Source organism: Mandrillus leucophaeus, unplaced genomic scaffold (assembly GCF_000951045.1).
Source record: "Mandrillus leucophaeus isolate KB7577 unplaced genomic scaffold, Mleu.le_1.0 Scaffold80, whole genome shotgun sequence".
NCBI lineage: Eukaryota > Metazoa > Chordata > Mammalia > Primates > Cercopithecidae > Mandrillus > Mandrillus leucophaeus.
In genome coordinates, this window is record NW_012108697.1 from 4896948 (window position 1) to 4910444 (window position 13497).

Here is a 13497-nt window from a genome sequence, read left to right on the forward strand (position 1 = left end):
CTTAGACTTTTATGAGCTAAGAGAGTTAAGCAATTGGAGATATTAAGAAAAGACAAAGCATCTTGAGAAGAGACACAAACTAATATTTATAGAATGCCTACTATTATTTATCAGGCATTGTACTAGACACTCTATCATTTATTTATGCACAAGTTTGGCAGTTAGTTATTATAACATTGAGGACAGATAAGGAAACTAAGGCTGAGAATGTTTAAATGATTTGCCAAACATCCCGTAACTAGGTATAAATACTTAAGATCTATTAGTAATCCAGAAAAGAACGAAAGGAATTTAGCAAACAATCCATATGATTGTTAAGCTGAACTGCTGATGCTTTACTGCCTCAAGATAAAGTTTGCTTTCAAGAAAAGCCATCATCTCAAAGTCCTAATTCATCTCCCTAAACTGTTCTCATATTACTTACCATCCTGAAAATCTTCCAGCCTATATAAAATTGATTCTTCTAAAAGAGATCAACATACTGGAGTTTCCAGTGGTTCCCCTACTTAGAATGTCACCCTCATTGTTATTTTCAGTTATCAAAATCCTTTAGGATATACCCCAAGTCTTACTCCCTCCATTAAAACTTCCCTTACAACTCTAGCTACAGTAACACTAATTGCTCACGTACTATTCATTCAACACGTCATGGAAATCACTTTCTTTTTATATAACAGTCTTTTTCTTCCAACTAAGTCATACGCTTCAAATGAGAAACCACAACTAGACTGTATGTCCTTCTCTGCATCCCCATCACCTAGCAGAGTGTCCTTCATACTCAAATTCCATGGAGATCAAGTGGAGGCACTTGACTTTGCCCTGAAAGCTCTTTAAGTCAGAAAGGCTACAGAATTAGCTACCACTGGGCCAGAGTTTTGTTCATTATTGTTAACTCAAATCAGAGCTGAATCACTCAAATCATTTTCTATATGCCTAAAGATAATTATAACATGTCAGGTCTATGTGCATGGACTTCAACGTTTTAAGATATATTCAAACCAAAAATTTTCATCAACCTATAAAAAGCCTACATGTGTTTAAATCTTTACAATTCTTGACATACTTAGGAAGGTGGGAATGTTTTATTTTAAACAAAATCATCTATTAGAGCCAAATTATTTCACTAGTCTCCTAAGTAGTCTCCCTGCCTCCAGTCTTCAAACTATACTGAATGAAGACTGATTTTCTCATGCATGCCCTCACTGAAGATCCTTTAAAAGTAATCCCATTATGTCACAAAAAATGTAAACTCTTTTTTTTTTTTGAGACAGAGTCTCGCTCTGTCGCCCAGGCTGGAGTGCAGTGGCGCAATCTCAGCTCACTGCAAGCTCCGCCTCCCAGGTTCACGCCATTCTCCTGCCTCACCCTCCCAAGTAGCTGGGACTACAGGCTCCCGCCACCACGCCCGGCTAATTTTTTTGTGTTGTTAGCAGAGACAGGGTTTCACTGTGTTAGCCAGGATGGTCTTGATCTCCTGACCTCGTGATCCGCCCGCCTCGGTCTCCCAAAGTGCTGGGATTACAGGCGTGAGCCACTGCAGCCGGGCAAAATGTAAACTCTTTACCTTGTAACTTGATCTTGCCCTTGCTTACCTCACCAGAATCACTGCTAACTACTCCCACACTAAAATTGTCAGAGCTTAAGTTAGATATCATAGGAAGGAGATGGGAGGGATTCATTTGGCAGAAGAATATTGAGTATATTACAAAAAGAGGTATAAAGTGGGAAACCACTAAGAAAATGTTTCAGTAATTCAGTCACAAGCTAACTGGTAAAGAGCAAGGGTAGTAACTGTGGGAAAATAATAATGTTATACTTTTAAGGAAAATAATAAAGGCTTTTAAGCAGAATGTATCTACGATTAACGAGAAGTGGAACAATGCCTTAAAAGTTTTCGAACTGGTGAGAAGCCAGTGTTAGGATGGTGTGTTTGAGACATCATCACAACCATCAGCAGTAATTACAGTCTTAATGGAAGCAGCCGTAGTACTGTTTCTTTCATCATTACCACTACTATTGTCAACTATTAGATTCCAGGTTCCACACTACATGGTACCTATTAGATACCAGGTTCTATGCTAGGCACTTTACATATGTGGTCTATAAGCCTCAAAAGCTGTAGAAAGAAACTGTTTATCCTCATTTTACAGAAGGAATGTGTTTCACAAGAAGTTACATATCTAGAAAGGATTATGGCTAGGATTCAAACCCACATTTTTAATCCCATATGACTATAACTACAGAAAATACAAAACTGGAATACAGCAGAGTATTGACAGCTAAAGAAACAGAGATGGACAAGGGAGTGAAAGTAAAGAGAGATAAACAAAAATGATTAAGTAGAAGGGGCAGAAAGACCAGGATCAGATAAATTAGATGACATTTTCATGTAAGAGTGGATGGTTGAGAAAAACATTAAATATCTACCTGTAACATAGTGCTTTCATCATTGCACTATTAAGGTGAACCACAAAACTAGTCCAGAAGACACAGGACTCAGAACTATAATAAAATGTCTTAAACTGTCCCTTGGAGTATTCAATTTAAATGTATCTATTTCCCATAATCAAGTTTTCTTTTCTTCAACCATTTTAATATTCTTTCAAGTATGTTTATGTCTCTGCAGCAGTAAACATTCTCTCTCAGTATAATTTATATATTTGACCTTATAATTTTTAACCCATGTTTATATTAATTGCTTTATATTTTGTTATTCATACTAACCTAAGTGTTGGAGTTCCATAGCCCCTATTGAGCTGACTTTAAGAAAACCAAAATTAAAATGATAACCTGAGTACAGAATGTGATGACTTCAAAATTGTTTTCTATTGTGTACTAATTCCCTCTTTCTGAATTCTGACATCTCAATAGTAACCACTCTAATTGTATATGACCACAGCACCCGAAAATCACATTTTCAATTACTGGTGTCCAATGAGTGGCATAATTAGAATATTACCACATTTTCATGTATTACACATACCTAGTATGTGCTTCACAGACTTAACACACATATACAGTATCTCACTAAATCCTAATTATAAATCTATACAGAGGGTGTTTATATCCCAATTTTATACACTAAGAAACTGAAGGTCAGAATAAATAACCTACTTCCTCCAAGTAAAAGAGTAAGAGTGTGACTTGGATTGCTATAGAAAGAATTTACTACAAAGAGGGTCTGTCTTACGCCTATCCAAATATTGAAGAACAAGTTTTTTATTTTAAGGCAGTGCTGGACAGAAGCACCAAGAACAGGGTTAAAACTAGGTCTTATTGTAGTTAGGAAAAAAAGTATACATTTTAAAGCTATGTTTCTATTTCTGATAGAAATAGAATGCAAGTTACATAAGAAATTTTAAATTTTCCAGTAACCACATTAAAAAGTAAAACCAGGTGAAATTAATTTAAATAAATTTTATTTAATCTAATATAACCATAATATCATCTCAACATGCAAGCAATGTAAAAAATTATTGAGATAGTTGACCTTCATCTCAACTCAGAGTAGCCACATTTCAAGTACTCAACAAACACATGTGGCGAAGCGCAGTGGTGCACACGCCTATAATCCAGCTACTGAGGAGGCTGAAGAGGGAGGATCACTTGAGCCCAGGAGTAATAATAACCACATGTAGCTAGTGGTTACCATACTGGACAGTGCAGAAAAGTAGCAATTACCTATATGTAAAATATATTCTTAAACTCTATTACCATCCCCATCTCAATTAAGTAGGTATATATTACCCATTTATAACCCTAAAGCATACTCATACAGCTTCTGTACATAGCAGCACAGAAATGATCGTTAATTACATAAAAATTTTTTCAATTTTTTACCACACTTTAAAAAGATCTGTAAATAAACAATGGTAAAGAAGCTTCAAATTCAACATGTTTGTTCAGATCAAAGAAAACTATGTATGTTGTAAACAATAGTGAGTTGTCATTGAAGAAATAAAGATGTAGTAATGAAATACACTTAAAATGACAGAAAATACACAGCTTTCAATATTAATAAAATTATAAGGCAAAGAATTATCTAAAGTATACCAATATGAACTGTTCTCACTATTCAGATATTATACAATTCTAATTACCTTTTTGGGGAGATGATTTTGAAAACTATAAATACATTTTAAATCGTCTTGAGCTACTCACATTTGGTCATCTATTCCACAAAACTTTGTTCATTTTTATGATAATAACATACTATTGAAGCACCATGGAGAATTAGGGAAAATACCCTAGGTAATTCAGAATATAAAAATTATTCGTTAAGAAAGATATCAAAAGATACCAGTAAGTTAATATTACAGAAATCACTAACTAGCCCATGTGAAAATAAGCAGGCTCACTATTCTTCTCTATTCTGTACTACATAATGCAGGATAGGAATGTGTGGAATGTGAAAGGATACACAGAAAAATAGGATGTGTAATGAATTCCCATGAAAATAAAAATCACAAACCTGACTTTAAAAATAATATAGCCTGTTTTCTTATAGCATGAATAAAGCAGTATTTAAAGATAGTTTTTCTATCATGTTCTTATAAAATATGGAATGGTCTGAAGCTTACTCACAACATAGTCAAGGTTTAAGATATTCAGCCCGGGCCACATAGTGAAATTCTCTCCCTACAAAAAATAAAAAATTAGCCTGGTGTGGTGGCACATGCCTGTTGTCCCAGCTGCTGAGGAGGCTGAGATAGGGGAGGATCTCTTAAGCCTAGGAAAGTGGAAACTGCAGCGAGCCATGATCACACACCACTGCACTACAACCTGGGTGACAGAGCAAGATCTTATCCCAAGACGAAGAAAAAAAAAAAAAAAAAAAAAAAAAGGAAATTCTTACTTACCTGCAGGGTTTACATTCAGTATCTGCTCACTTTCTACATCCATTTTTCCTTAATTTCACTTGCACTGATTAAACAAATTACCAAATGGAAGTCTTCCTTCAGAATCTGTTTTTTTAAAACAAAAAAAGAAAGCTTCAACATCTTTTAAACTGACGTAATTAAGCTGAATTAAACTTAAGCACACTGTAAAAACAAACAACAACAAAAAACATAATTCCATTAAATAAAAGAGTTCACTTTACTTTCAAAGACAACTTACCCTAATTAACATTTGGTTCCAATCTTCTTGATAAATTTATCTAAGTCAAAAAAAAATTCCAGATTTCAGCATGTGCCAAAGCACCCCTTTAACTGGAATTAAAAGATATGTTTGCGATATGTGTCAAGTTAAAAAAAATACACACATCCAAATCTTTTAGGAATACTAAGCCTCAAAATTAATCTGATGTACATATATAGGAATATAAATACTGGATAGTTCCCTACCAATGAATTATGAGAACTACTCCAAAATAAAAACAACACAGTTTTAGTTAATAAAGAATATCACATGACTGTGTTATTTTTCACATTACGGCATATCTGAAAGGCAGATATATCTGCCACTCATTACCTAGGTCTATAATTACCAGAATAAGACTTTGAGATTGGGAGAAACTTTTAAAATCAGCTTTTTTGATAATATTACTTATATGAGAAATCCATTTTTTAAAAATCTGATCATTTCAGAAAGGAGTACGTACAACGAGATAAGCATCTCAGTATTTTAGGCCTCAGTTTCAAAATGGCTTAAAAATTATTAATCCTGGAAGGTTTGATGAAATCAGTTACCTTTTAGACAATTAACTTAGTGATACAGATCCAATGTTATATGAAAGAAATATCAAAATAGTTTTCAAAAAATATATTACCAGAAAAAGTGCAACCAAATTAAGATTTCAGAATCTCTCTAGAAGTATTTTTTAAATAGTGGTTTAGAGTACTTAAGTGTATGTTTAAGTCACATAGGTTGGATATAAGTCCTTCCAGTCATTTACAATCAGGCTGCTAGCAGTGTGCTCTTCAGAGATATAAAATGCACAAATTAATGGAAATGCCTAATTACAGAAAAGCACATTTTTTTCCATATAACGTAACCTACTGTTAGATGTCATTTAAGGATAACAATGATATATGCAGAGCCTCCTGGGACTCAAAGGTGAAACTGACTTTTAAATTCCACATTATATACTATTATTTGCTAACACAAGTTTATAGCCCTTTTCTTCAGAAAAGGGTACTATTTTGCGAAGCAAAAACAAATGGACCTTGTGTTAAAATTGTAAGGTTTTTTTTTTTTTTTTTTGAGATGCAGTCTTGCTCTGTTGCCCAGGCTGGAGTGCAGTGGTGTGATCTCTGGCTCACTGCAAGCTCCGCCTCCCAGGTTCACACCATTCTCCTGCCTCAGCCTCCTGAGTGGCTGGCACTACAGGTGCCCACCACCACGCCCGACTAATTTTTTGTATTTTTAGTAGAGACGGGGTTTCACCGTGTTAGCCAGGATGGTCTCGATCTCCTGACCTCATGATCCGCCCGCCTCGGCCTCCCAAAGTGCTGGGATTACAGGCGTGAGCCACTACCCGGCCTATAAGCTTCTTACTATGGCATAATCCTCAGACTAACATGCTATCATATTGCTTGGGAACTTAACAAAACGGTGAAATCATTCTCTAATTCTATTTAGAATAAAATAATGTGAATCTTTAAAATCACTTTTTAATACAACTCCCACCAACTTTAGATATGAAAAAAAATCTTAAAAATATGTAGAGATTCATATAAATACATGAACAAAAATGATTTGCAAATCTAAACATTCAGCATCCTTCATGGCTGAAAAGGCTACATTCTGTTTTAATTCCATGCATGAATTACATATAGGAAAGGAATAATGTCATATGTGTTTCAGTTTTTTAGAGTTCCATTACAAAGTCTTTTTCATTCTTGATGAAAGCATAACCTTTGAGAGAATATTTTCTGCAGAGCCCAATAAGTGAAATGATTATAACTAATGTTTATAAAGCCCTTTACAATTCAAAAAGAATTGTACATGTATTATTTAATGTACCTTACAGAACAATCTTCAGGTAAGTATTCCACCTTACACACAACTAAACAGATTCAGAGAGGATAGGTGATATGTCCAACGACAGCCAGCTGCTTAGTGGAACAGCCAGGACGAGAATTCAGACCTTCCAAATCCAGTACTGTTTGCACAAGTTCAATCCAAGATTTTAATAACCCACAGGAAGATTATTTTCAAGGATTACCAGAAGCTTATTAAAACAGACTTCTGCTGTTAAATCAAACTTTTAAATGCTGTTTTCCAAACACTAAAAATAATTATTTTAAACTATTATACAGAAGGCATTCCGTCAAACAAAGAAAACTGTCAGGAAATGACTATCATCTCTTTTATTAAGATAAAAACAAAGTTATCTTAATAGTCCTGTGTCGTTAGGCAATGATAACCTGATCAAGAACTCAAGTCATATTTGAGAGCAACAAACACGTTTTAAGAGTTTAGATAAGCATAAGACATGTTCTACGTTTTTCTTCTCTTTAAAGTAGTAGGATTTTTTCCAATTTATTTAACCACCCTTACTTGGCCCAAACAAGAAAATATAAAGCAAAAAATCCAAACCCTATTTCCTTCATACTAACCTACAAAAATGAATTTTCGATGAAAAAACTATACATACAAGTTAGAAGAAAATGAAGGCTGACATTAAACACTGTCCTTTTCTTCATTGTTACATGAAACAAGCAATCAGAAGTATTCAATTGCCAAAACATTCCCTAAGAGATAGACCCTCCACTCTCCCACGAAATATATATGTATTTCCTGAAATATACCTCATAAATTGCTCTGGCATTTTGGGGAGTCAAGCTTTGGCCATTTATTAACTAGGATTACTTGTATTCATTCTCCGGCTACAAACAGCTAATTAGCAGCTTAAAACCAGCTAAAAGCATTCTACTACAGTAATGCAAAAGTAAGCACTACAGATAATATTCAAGTGGCATTTATTTTTGCAGTCCTAACAATTATTTTTCCTTTCACATTAGTACCACAGAAAAAGCCAATCAATTATAATTCAAAGACACTTACTGAAATATTAAGGTATTCAATAAGCCTATAGTGAAGGAATATTAAGGGTATAAATGCCAGTAACTCCTTGCTTAAAAAGCACTTGGTGGTTTCCCAAAAAAAGTCACGTTATCAAAATCATAAAAATTAAAGTAAAAATACAAGTTAAAAAACAAGGGAAACCCTTTTTTGCCAGACGTGTAGTCGCATTTCTGATCATCATTTGTAGACACTACACAGCCGCTGGCTATGTCGCGAGTTCTCACAAGGGATAGGTGGGCGACATTGACGTCTGCAGACAGTTTTGAAGCTCTTGCAAAACTCCACGTACGTTACAGCATCAAACTGACAAATGCAGCAGACGGCATGCGTTTCACAGAAAGGGGGCCCCCTTCCCAGCTTTGTTTTCTCTGGGAGACTCTATTTTACCTGAACTAAAAAAAAAGGAGACCCTTTGCCGGAGGACTGGCTCGGCGAAGTTCCCGCGGGGCTCGGGCGGCGGGCACGCGTTCGCTTCCTAGGGCCCCCCCAGTGAGGCTAGCGCGCGGCCCCTCCCCACAGCGGCCGGGCCCTTTCTCCTGCAGCGGGCTCAGGCCAGGACCCCCGAAGTCCCCAGCCCGGGTCGGCCCCCGGAAGGGGCTGGGCCGGGGCCAGGAACGGAGCTCCAGGGTCACGCCGAGCAGGGGGGCGCATCTTCAGAGAATTCCCAGGGAGAGCAGGGGGCGGGGAGGGCGCGAATCTTCCTCACAGGATTTCAGTCCAGCCGGAAACACGCCTTCCAATCCCGGCCCCTGAATTCAACCTCCGCCAGTGGGGGAGGTGGGTTGAGGGAGACCTTCGAGGGCAAGCGTCCCGCGCGCCCCTCTCAGTGGGAAGAGGGCTCCGGGAGGGGGCGGGCCCGCGCCACCACGCTCCAGGCTGGGCCCAGAAAGAGGGAACCGGGCCGGCTGCCCGCAGTCCGGGGCGTTGGGGCGGGCGCGGCTGGACCTATGGGGCTACGAGGAGGCAGCCGGGGCCCCGCACCGCTGGCCCGGACCTGACAGGGCCGCGGCCCCCACGCCCCCGCCCCCTCCCATCGCGCGGCTGCCTCCGAGGGGGGATGGGGGAGAGGGCGCAGTCTTCCCGAGCGTGTGAGCCGCGCCTACTGGTACTGACCCCTCCGGCCCCTGCCGCTGCTCGCCCAGGTCCCTGGTCAGCCGGCCCCGACCCCGCTCTTCTGGCTCTGCCGCCGCCTCGGAGAGTCTCTGGCCCCTCTCGCTCTGTTTGTTTTTGTTTTCTTCTACCCAGTAACACGGGGGCGAGAGGGCGGCGCTTATTGGCCAAGGCCGGGTGGTCGGCTGGCCAATCGTGGCGGTGGAGCCGGAGCTGAGGCGGAAAGGGGAGAGGAGTGAAACGTGGAAAGTTGGGGAGGGGCGCGGAGGGCGCATGCGCTTGTGGTTCCTGGGACTGGCTGGAGCGGGAGCGGAGCGGGAAGCCGGGGTGGGGGTGTGTTGGGAAGCGTGGCGAGATGGGAGCGTCGGGAAAAGGGCAGTGCTGGGGGATGGGAACGAGGATGAAGCTGCCTAGTCCCAGCTCACCCATTCTCCTCACAGGGCGTTCTGCAAACTGGGCTGAAGCACAGGTTTTGAGCTTCCTGACGTCGCTGCCTCCATTTCTAGACACTCCTTAGGCGAACACTCCAAGTGATCAGCCTGCCCGATTCCTCCTCCCTCTGGCCCCTGCTTTCTCCATGACTTCTAGTTTCTGCAGATCCCATGCTAAGAAGTTTCTCTCAGCGAATCCCCTCAAACCTTTGAGATAGAAATAATTCCCATTTCACAGATATAAAACAGGCCCCAAAACTCTTTGAAGTCCCTTTGCTAATCATGACTCGCCAAGCCTCTGGCGTTCAAACGCACTAATTCCGGACTCCGGTGCTGGGAATCTCAGCCATGGCTACAATTTCTGTATTGAAACTTCCACCTCCCCTCGCTGTTCTCTCTGACTTTTCCTCTTGGCTGCATTCGTTTTGCCTGGTCCTGTCCTTATTCTTTCAACGTCACGGTCCCCTGAGGGTAATAACCAGAACCTTATGCTTCCTCTATGCTCCCAGGAGGGGACTTAGCCACTACCTCTCATAAGATTTTTCAGTTGTCTGATGGGCAGCACCTGAATCATTGCTTGGTCCCTCCAGAACCCAACTGCCTCATCCCGCACAGGCCAGCGCCTTCCCTTGGCTGCCCAGTCACCCTGCCTGGGAATCATCTCTAATGCTGCTATTTCTCTGCGCGCGCACACACACACACACACACACACAAACACAAACCTTCACTGGCTTCCCACTGCCTCTCTTGAGTGTCAGCGCCACGGTCGGTCGTTCAAGGCTCCACGATGTGACTTAAAGACTTTCAAGCTGTGTCTCCACACATATCCCTATATGCCTCCTCAACCCCTGGTAATTCTTTATATATCACCTTGAAATGTCTCTCTTCTCATCTCCTATCTCTGCCTGGTGCAATCCTTCTGTGCCTCATGGCCCTCCCTAGTAGTTTTTTATTTTGTTGTTGTTGTTGTTTTATTTAATTGAGGCAGGGGCTTGCCCTGTAGCCCAGGAGAATGCAGTGGCATGATCACAGCTCACTGCTGTCTCGACCTCCCTCAACTCCCTGGTTCAAGCGATCCTCTCACCTCAGCCTCCTGAGTAACTGGGACTACAGGTGCCCCTCACTATGCCCAGCTAATTTTTGTATTTTCTGTATACACGGGGTTTCATCATGTCGTCCAGGCTGGTCTTGAACTCCTGGGCTCAAGCAATCAGCCCACCTGAGCCTCCCAAAGCGTTGAGATTACAAGCGTGAGCCACCATTCCTGGACGCTGGTAGTTTTTCTGGAGCCTCGTGATTTGATATGATCTTCCTGCCCCTGGTTCTTCACCGTATTGGCTTGTCACACCTCCAGAGGCACTGATCACATTCTACCTGGCATTATTTTATCTGAGTCCCTGTCTAGCCCTTCTGCCCATTAGACTGTAACCTTGTTTAGGGAAAGACCTGTGTCTTACTCATCTGGGTTTTGTTGTTGTTGTTGAGACAGGGTCTTGCCCTGTTGCCTAGGCTGGAGAGCAGTGGTGCAATCTCTGCGCACTGCAGCCTGGACCTATCGGGTTTAAGCCACCCTCCCACCTCAGCCTTCCAAGTAGCTGAGACTACAGGCGTGTGCCACCACACCCAGCTAGTTTTTTGTACTTTTAGTGGAGACGGGGTTTTGCCATGTTGCCCAGGCTTCTCTTGAATTCCTGAGCTCAAGGGATCTGCCTGCCTCGGCCTCCCAAAGTGCTGGGATTACAGGCGTCAGCCGCTGTGCATGACCCACTCACCCATTATTGTAGTACTTAAGATACCTTGTTCATTTATTGTGCCTGTGCAAAATACACCTTGATTTGAGTTTACAAAGATTCTCAGCAGTTGGTGGTCATCCTCATCTCCTGGGCAGTGGCCTCCTGGCCTGGCCAGTATCTGAATTAGTCTCATAATTCATGTTCACTTTTTAAAATCAGAGCTTCCCAGACCTCAGTTTTGTTTTGTTTTTTTCCATTATCTGCAGCTGTCTCCTTTCCCCTCTCTCACCTATACTCTACTGATCAGTGACTGCTGGTCCTTTGTTACCATCCTTCTCTTTCTCCACATTTTTTCTCTTCTCATTCCTTTCAGTTCCCAACCCTTTCCTTCTTCCTCCCTGTCTTCCATTTAGTCATTCATTGAATGTACTTACTCAGCACCAATAGCATAATCAGGCTGTGTTGGATAATCATCCCAAGATCTATGAGATAAGGAAAGAATGGAATATGATTACCAATTTTACAAAGCATCTAAAACAACCTGTTATGTTTTAGCAAATTGCCCCCAAAGGACCCATTAGGGAGGAAAATGTTCGTGTCCTTTTTGCATATTATCTCAAGCAGTACCCATGATGGCTTGGGGGGGATCATGGGGATCCCAGAACCCACCTTTGAGAATGCTGCCATATTTGCGTGTGGTTGACAAGGTTGGGCCAGACACTCAGGAAATGGGGTTGTAGCCCTACCTCCCCCACTAACTTCCTGTAAGAACTTCAGTCCCTCTCAGGACCTTTTTCTTTACCAATAAAATTCAGAAACTGGGCTCAATCACTAATTCCCAAAGTATTTTCCAAAGAACACGAATTTTGTGGAACTTTGATATCATGCAAAAAAAAAAATGTGGGAGGGATTGTTCCATGGTCAAATGCTCTTGGAAATAACTCGTTTAAACAAAGATAAAACTGTTTCTTTACCCACAACTCTTCTCAGTGTTTTGTTTGTTTGTTTTTTGAGATGGAGTTTTGCTCTTGTCGCCCAGGCTGGAGTGCAATGGCAATATCTTGGCTCACTACAACCTCTGCCTTCCGGGTTCAAGTGATTCTCCTGCCTCAGCCTCCCCAGTAGCTGGGATTCTAGGCGCCTGCCACCACGCCTGGCTAATGTTTACATTTTTAGTAGAGATGGGGTTTCACCATGTTGGCCAGGCTGGTCTCGAACTCCTGATCTCAAGTGATTTGCCCGCCTCGGCCTCCCAAAGTGCTGGGATTACAGGCATGAGCCACCGTGCCCGGCCTTCTCAGTGTTTTTAATAAACTATGTGCCTTTAGCATCTTGGGAGACCAAGGTAGGAAGATTAGTAATGCTTCCTACCTTGTTTGAACACAGAACATTTTTTTCTCAAGATACCCCAGAAGCAGTGTTACTTAGAAACCAACTTGGGAAATATGGATGATAGCCACTATCACCAACATTCCTTCCAACTGTGTTGAACACTAGTCACCTGTGCCTTTGCAGCTAAACATTTTAAAAAAAAATGTTTTTAAGAATAAGCTGAAAATGGAAAAGTATCCAAGTGCCAAGAATTTTTGCCTACCAAATCAATCCAGAAATATTTTGGTGTGTGCCTATTCTGTGAAAAGCACAGTTGATTCAGCTATGTTCTTGGTAAAAGGCATTGTACTACTTTAGGGTAGGTAATATCTGAAGCCTAGAGCTGCCCAGGCTTCTGGGCCACAACGTACATTTTCATTTCACGTTGTAATTGTCACCAACTAGGTTTCTGTTACCTGAATCCCTGTGCCTATGGGCTTATGTTAATTTAGCTATTAGATGACAGAAAAGGAGAGGGTCCTTCCCCTGAACTCACTCTATACAGAATAATGGAATTGCAACTTCCATTTCCCTTGAGAATGATTCATTCCAAGAGTTTAGGAGAGGAAGGGAGATCACAGTTGCCCAGAACAAGACAGCTGTTCAGAGATGGCAACAGAAGCTCTGTGCTGTGTGAGCAGATAAACGTTATATACCTCATCTTCCCCGTACTACTCAGGCTTAAGCAATATTGAGATACTTGGAGGGGTGCAAGTGTTTGGTTTTGTTAGGGGAGAGGGTGGGAGATAGTTTCTATTTTTTGCCTCTTAAGACAAGGTAGTGACCCTGTCCCTAACTAGCTGTGTTGCTTTGGGTGTTTC

The 13497-nt window shown here is 41.1% G+C and overlaps 1 protein-coding gene across 3 annotated transcripts in view; it reads right to left on the reverse strand.

The window, feature by feature from the left end:
* Positions 1 to 9366, reverse strand: part of PDCD4 (programmed cell death 4 (neoplastic transformation inhibitor)) — a 27484-nt gene extending 18118 nt beyond the window's left edge. For 2 of the 3 annotated variants that reach the window (XM_011967538.1, XM_011967536.1), the window contains exons 1-2: positions 9145 to 9366; positions 4860 to 4964 (exon numbers count right to left, since the gene is read on the reverse strand). In XM_011967538.1, coding sequence (XP_011822928.1) covers positions 4860 to 4902 — 43 coding nt within the window. In that variant the 5' untranslated portion in view covers positions 4903 to 4964; positions 9145 to 9366. Of the gene's footprint in view, positions 1 to 4161; positions 4248 to 4859; positions 4965 to 9144 lie in introns of all 3 variants that reach the window. The other variant, XM_011967537.1, reaches the window with a different exon arrangement.
* Positions 9367 to 13497: the final 4131 nt, after the last annotated feature.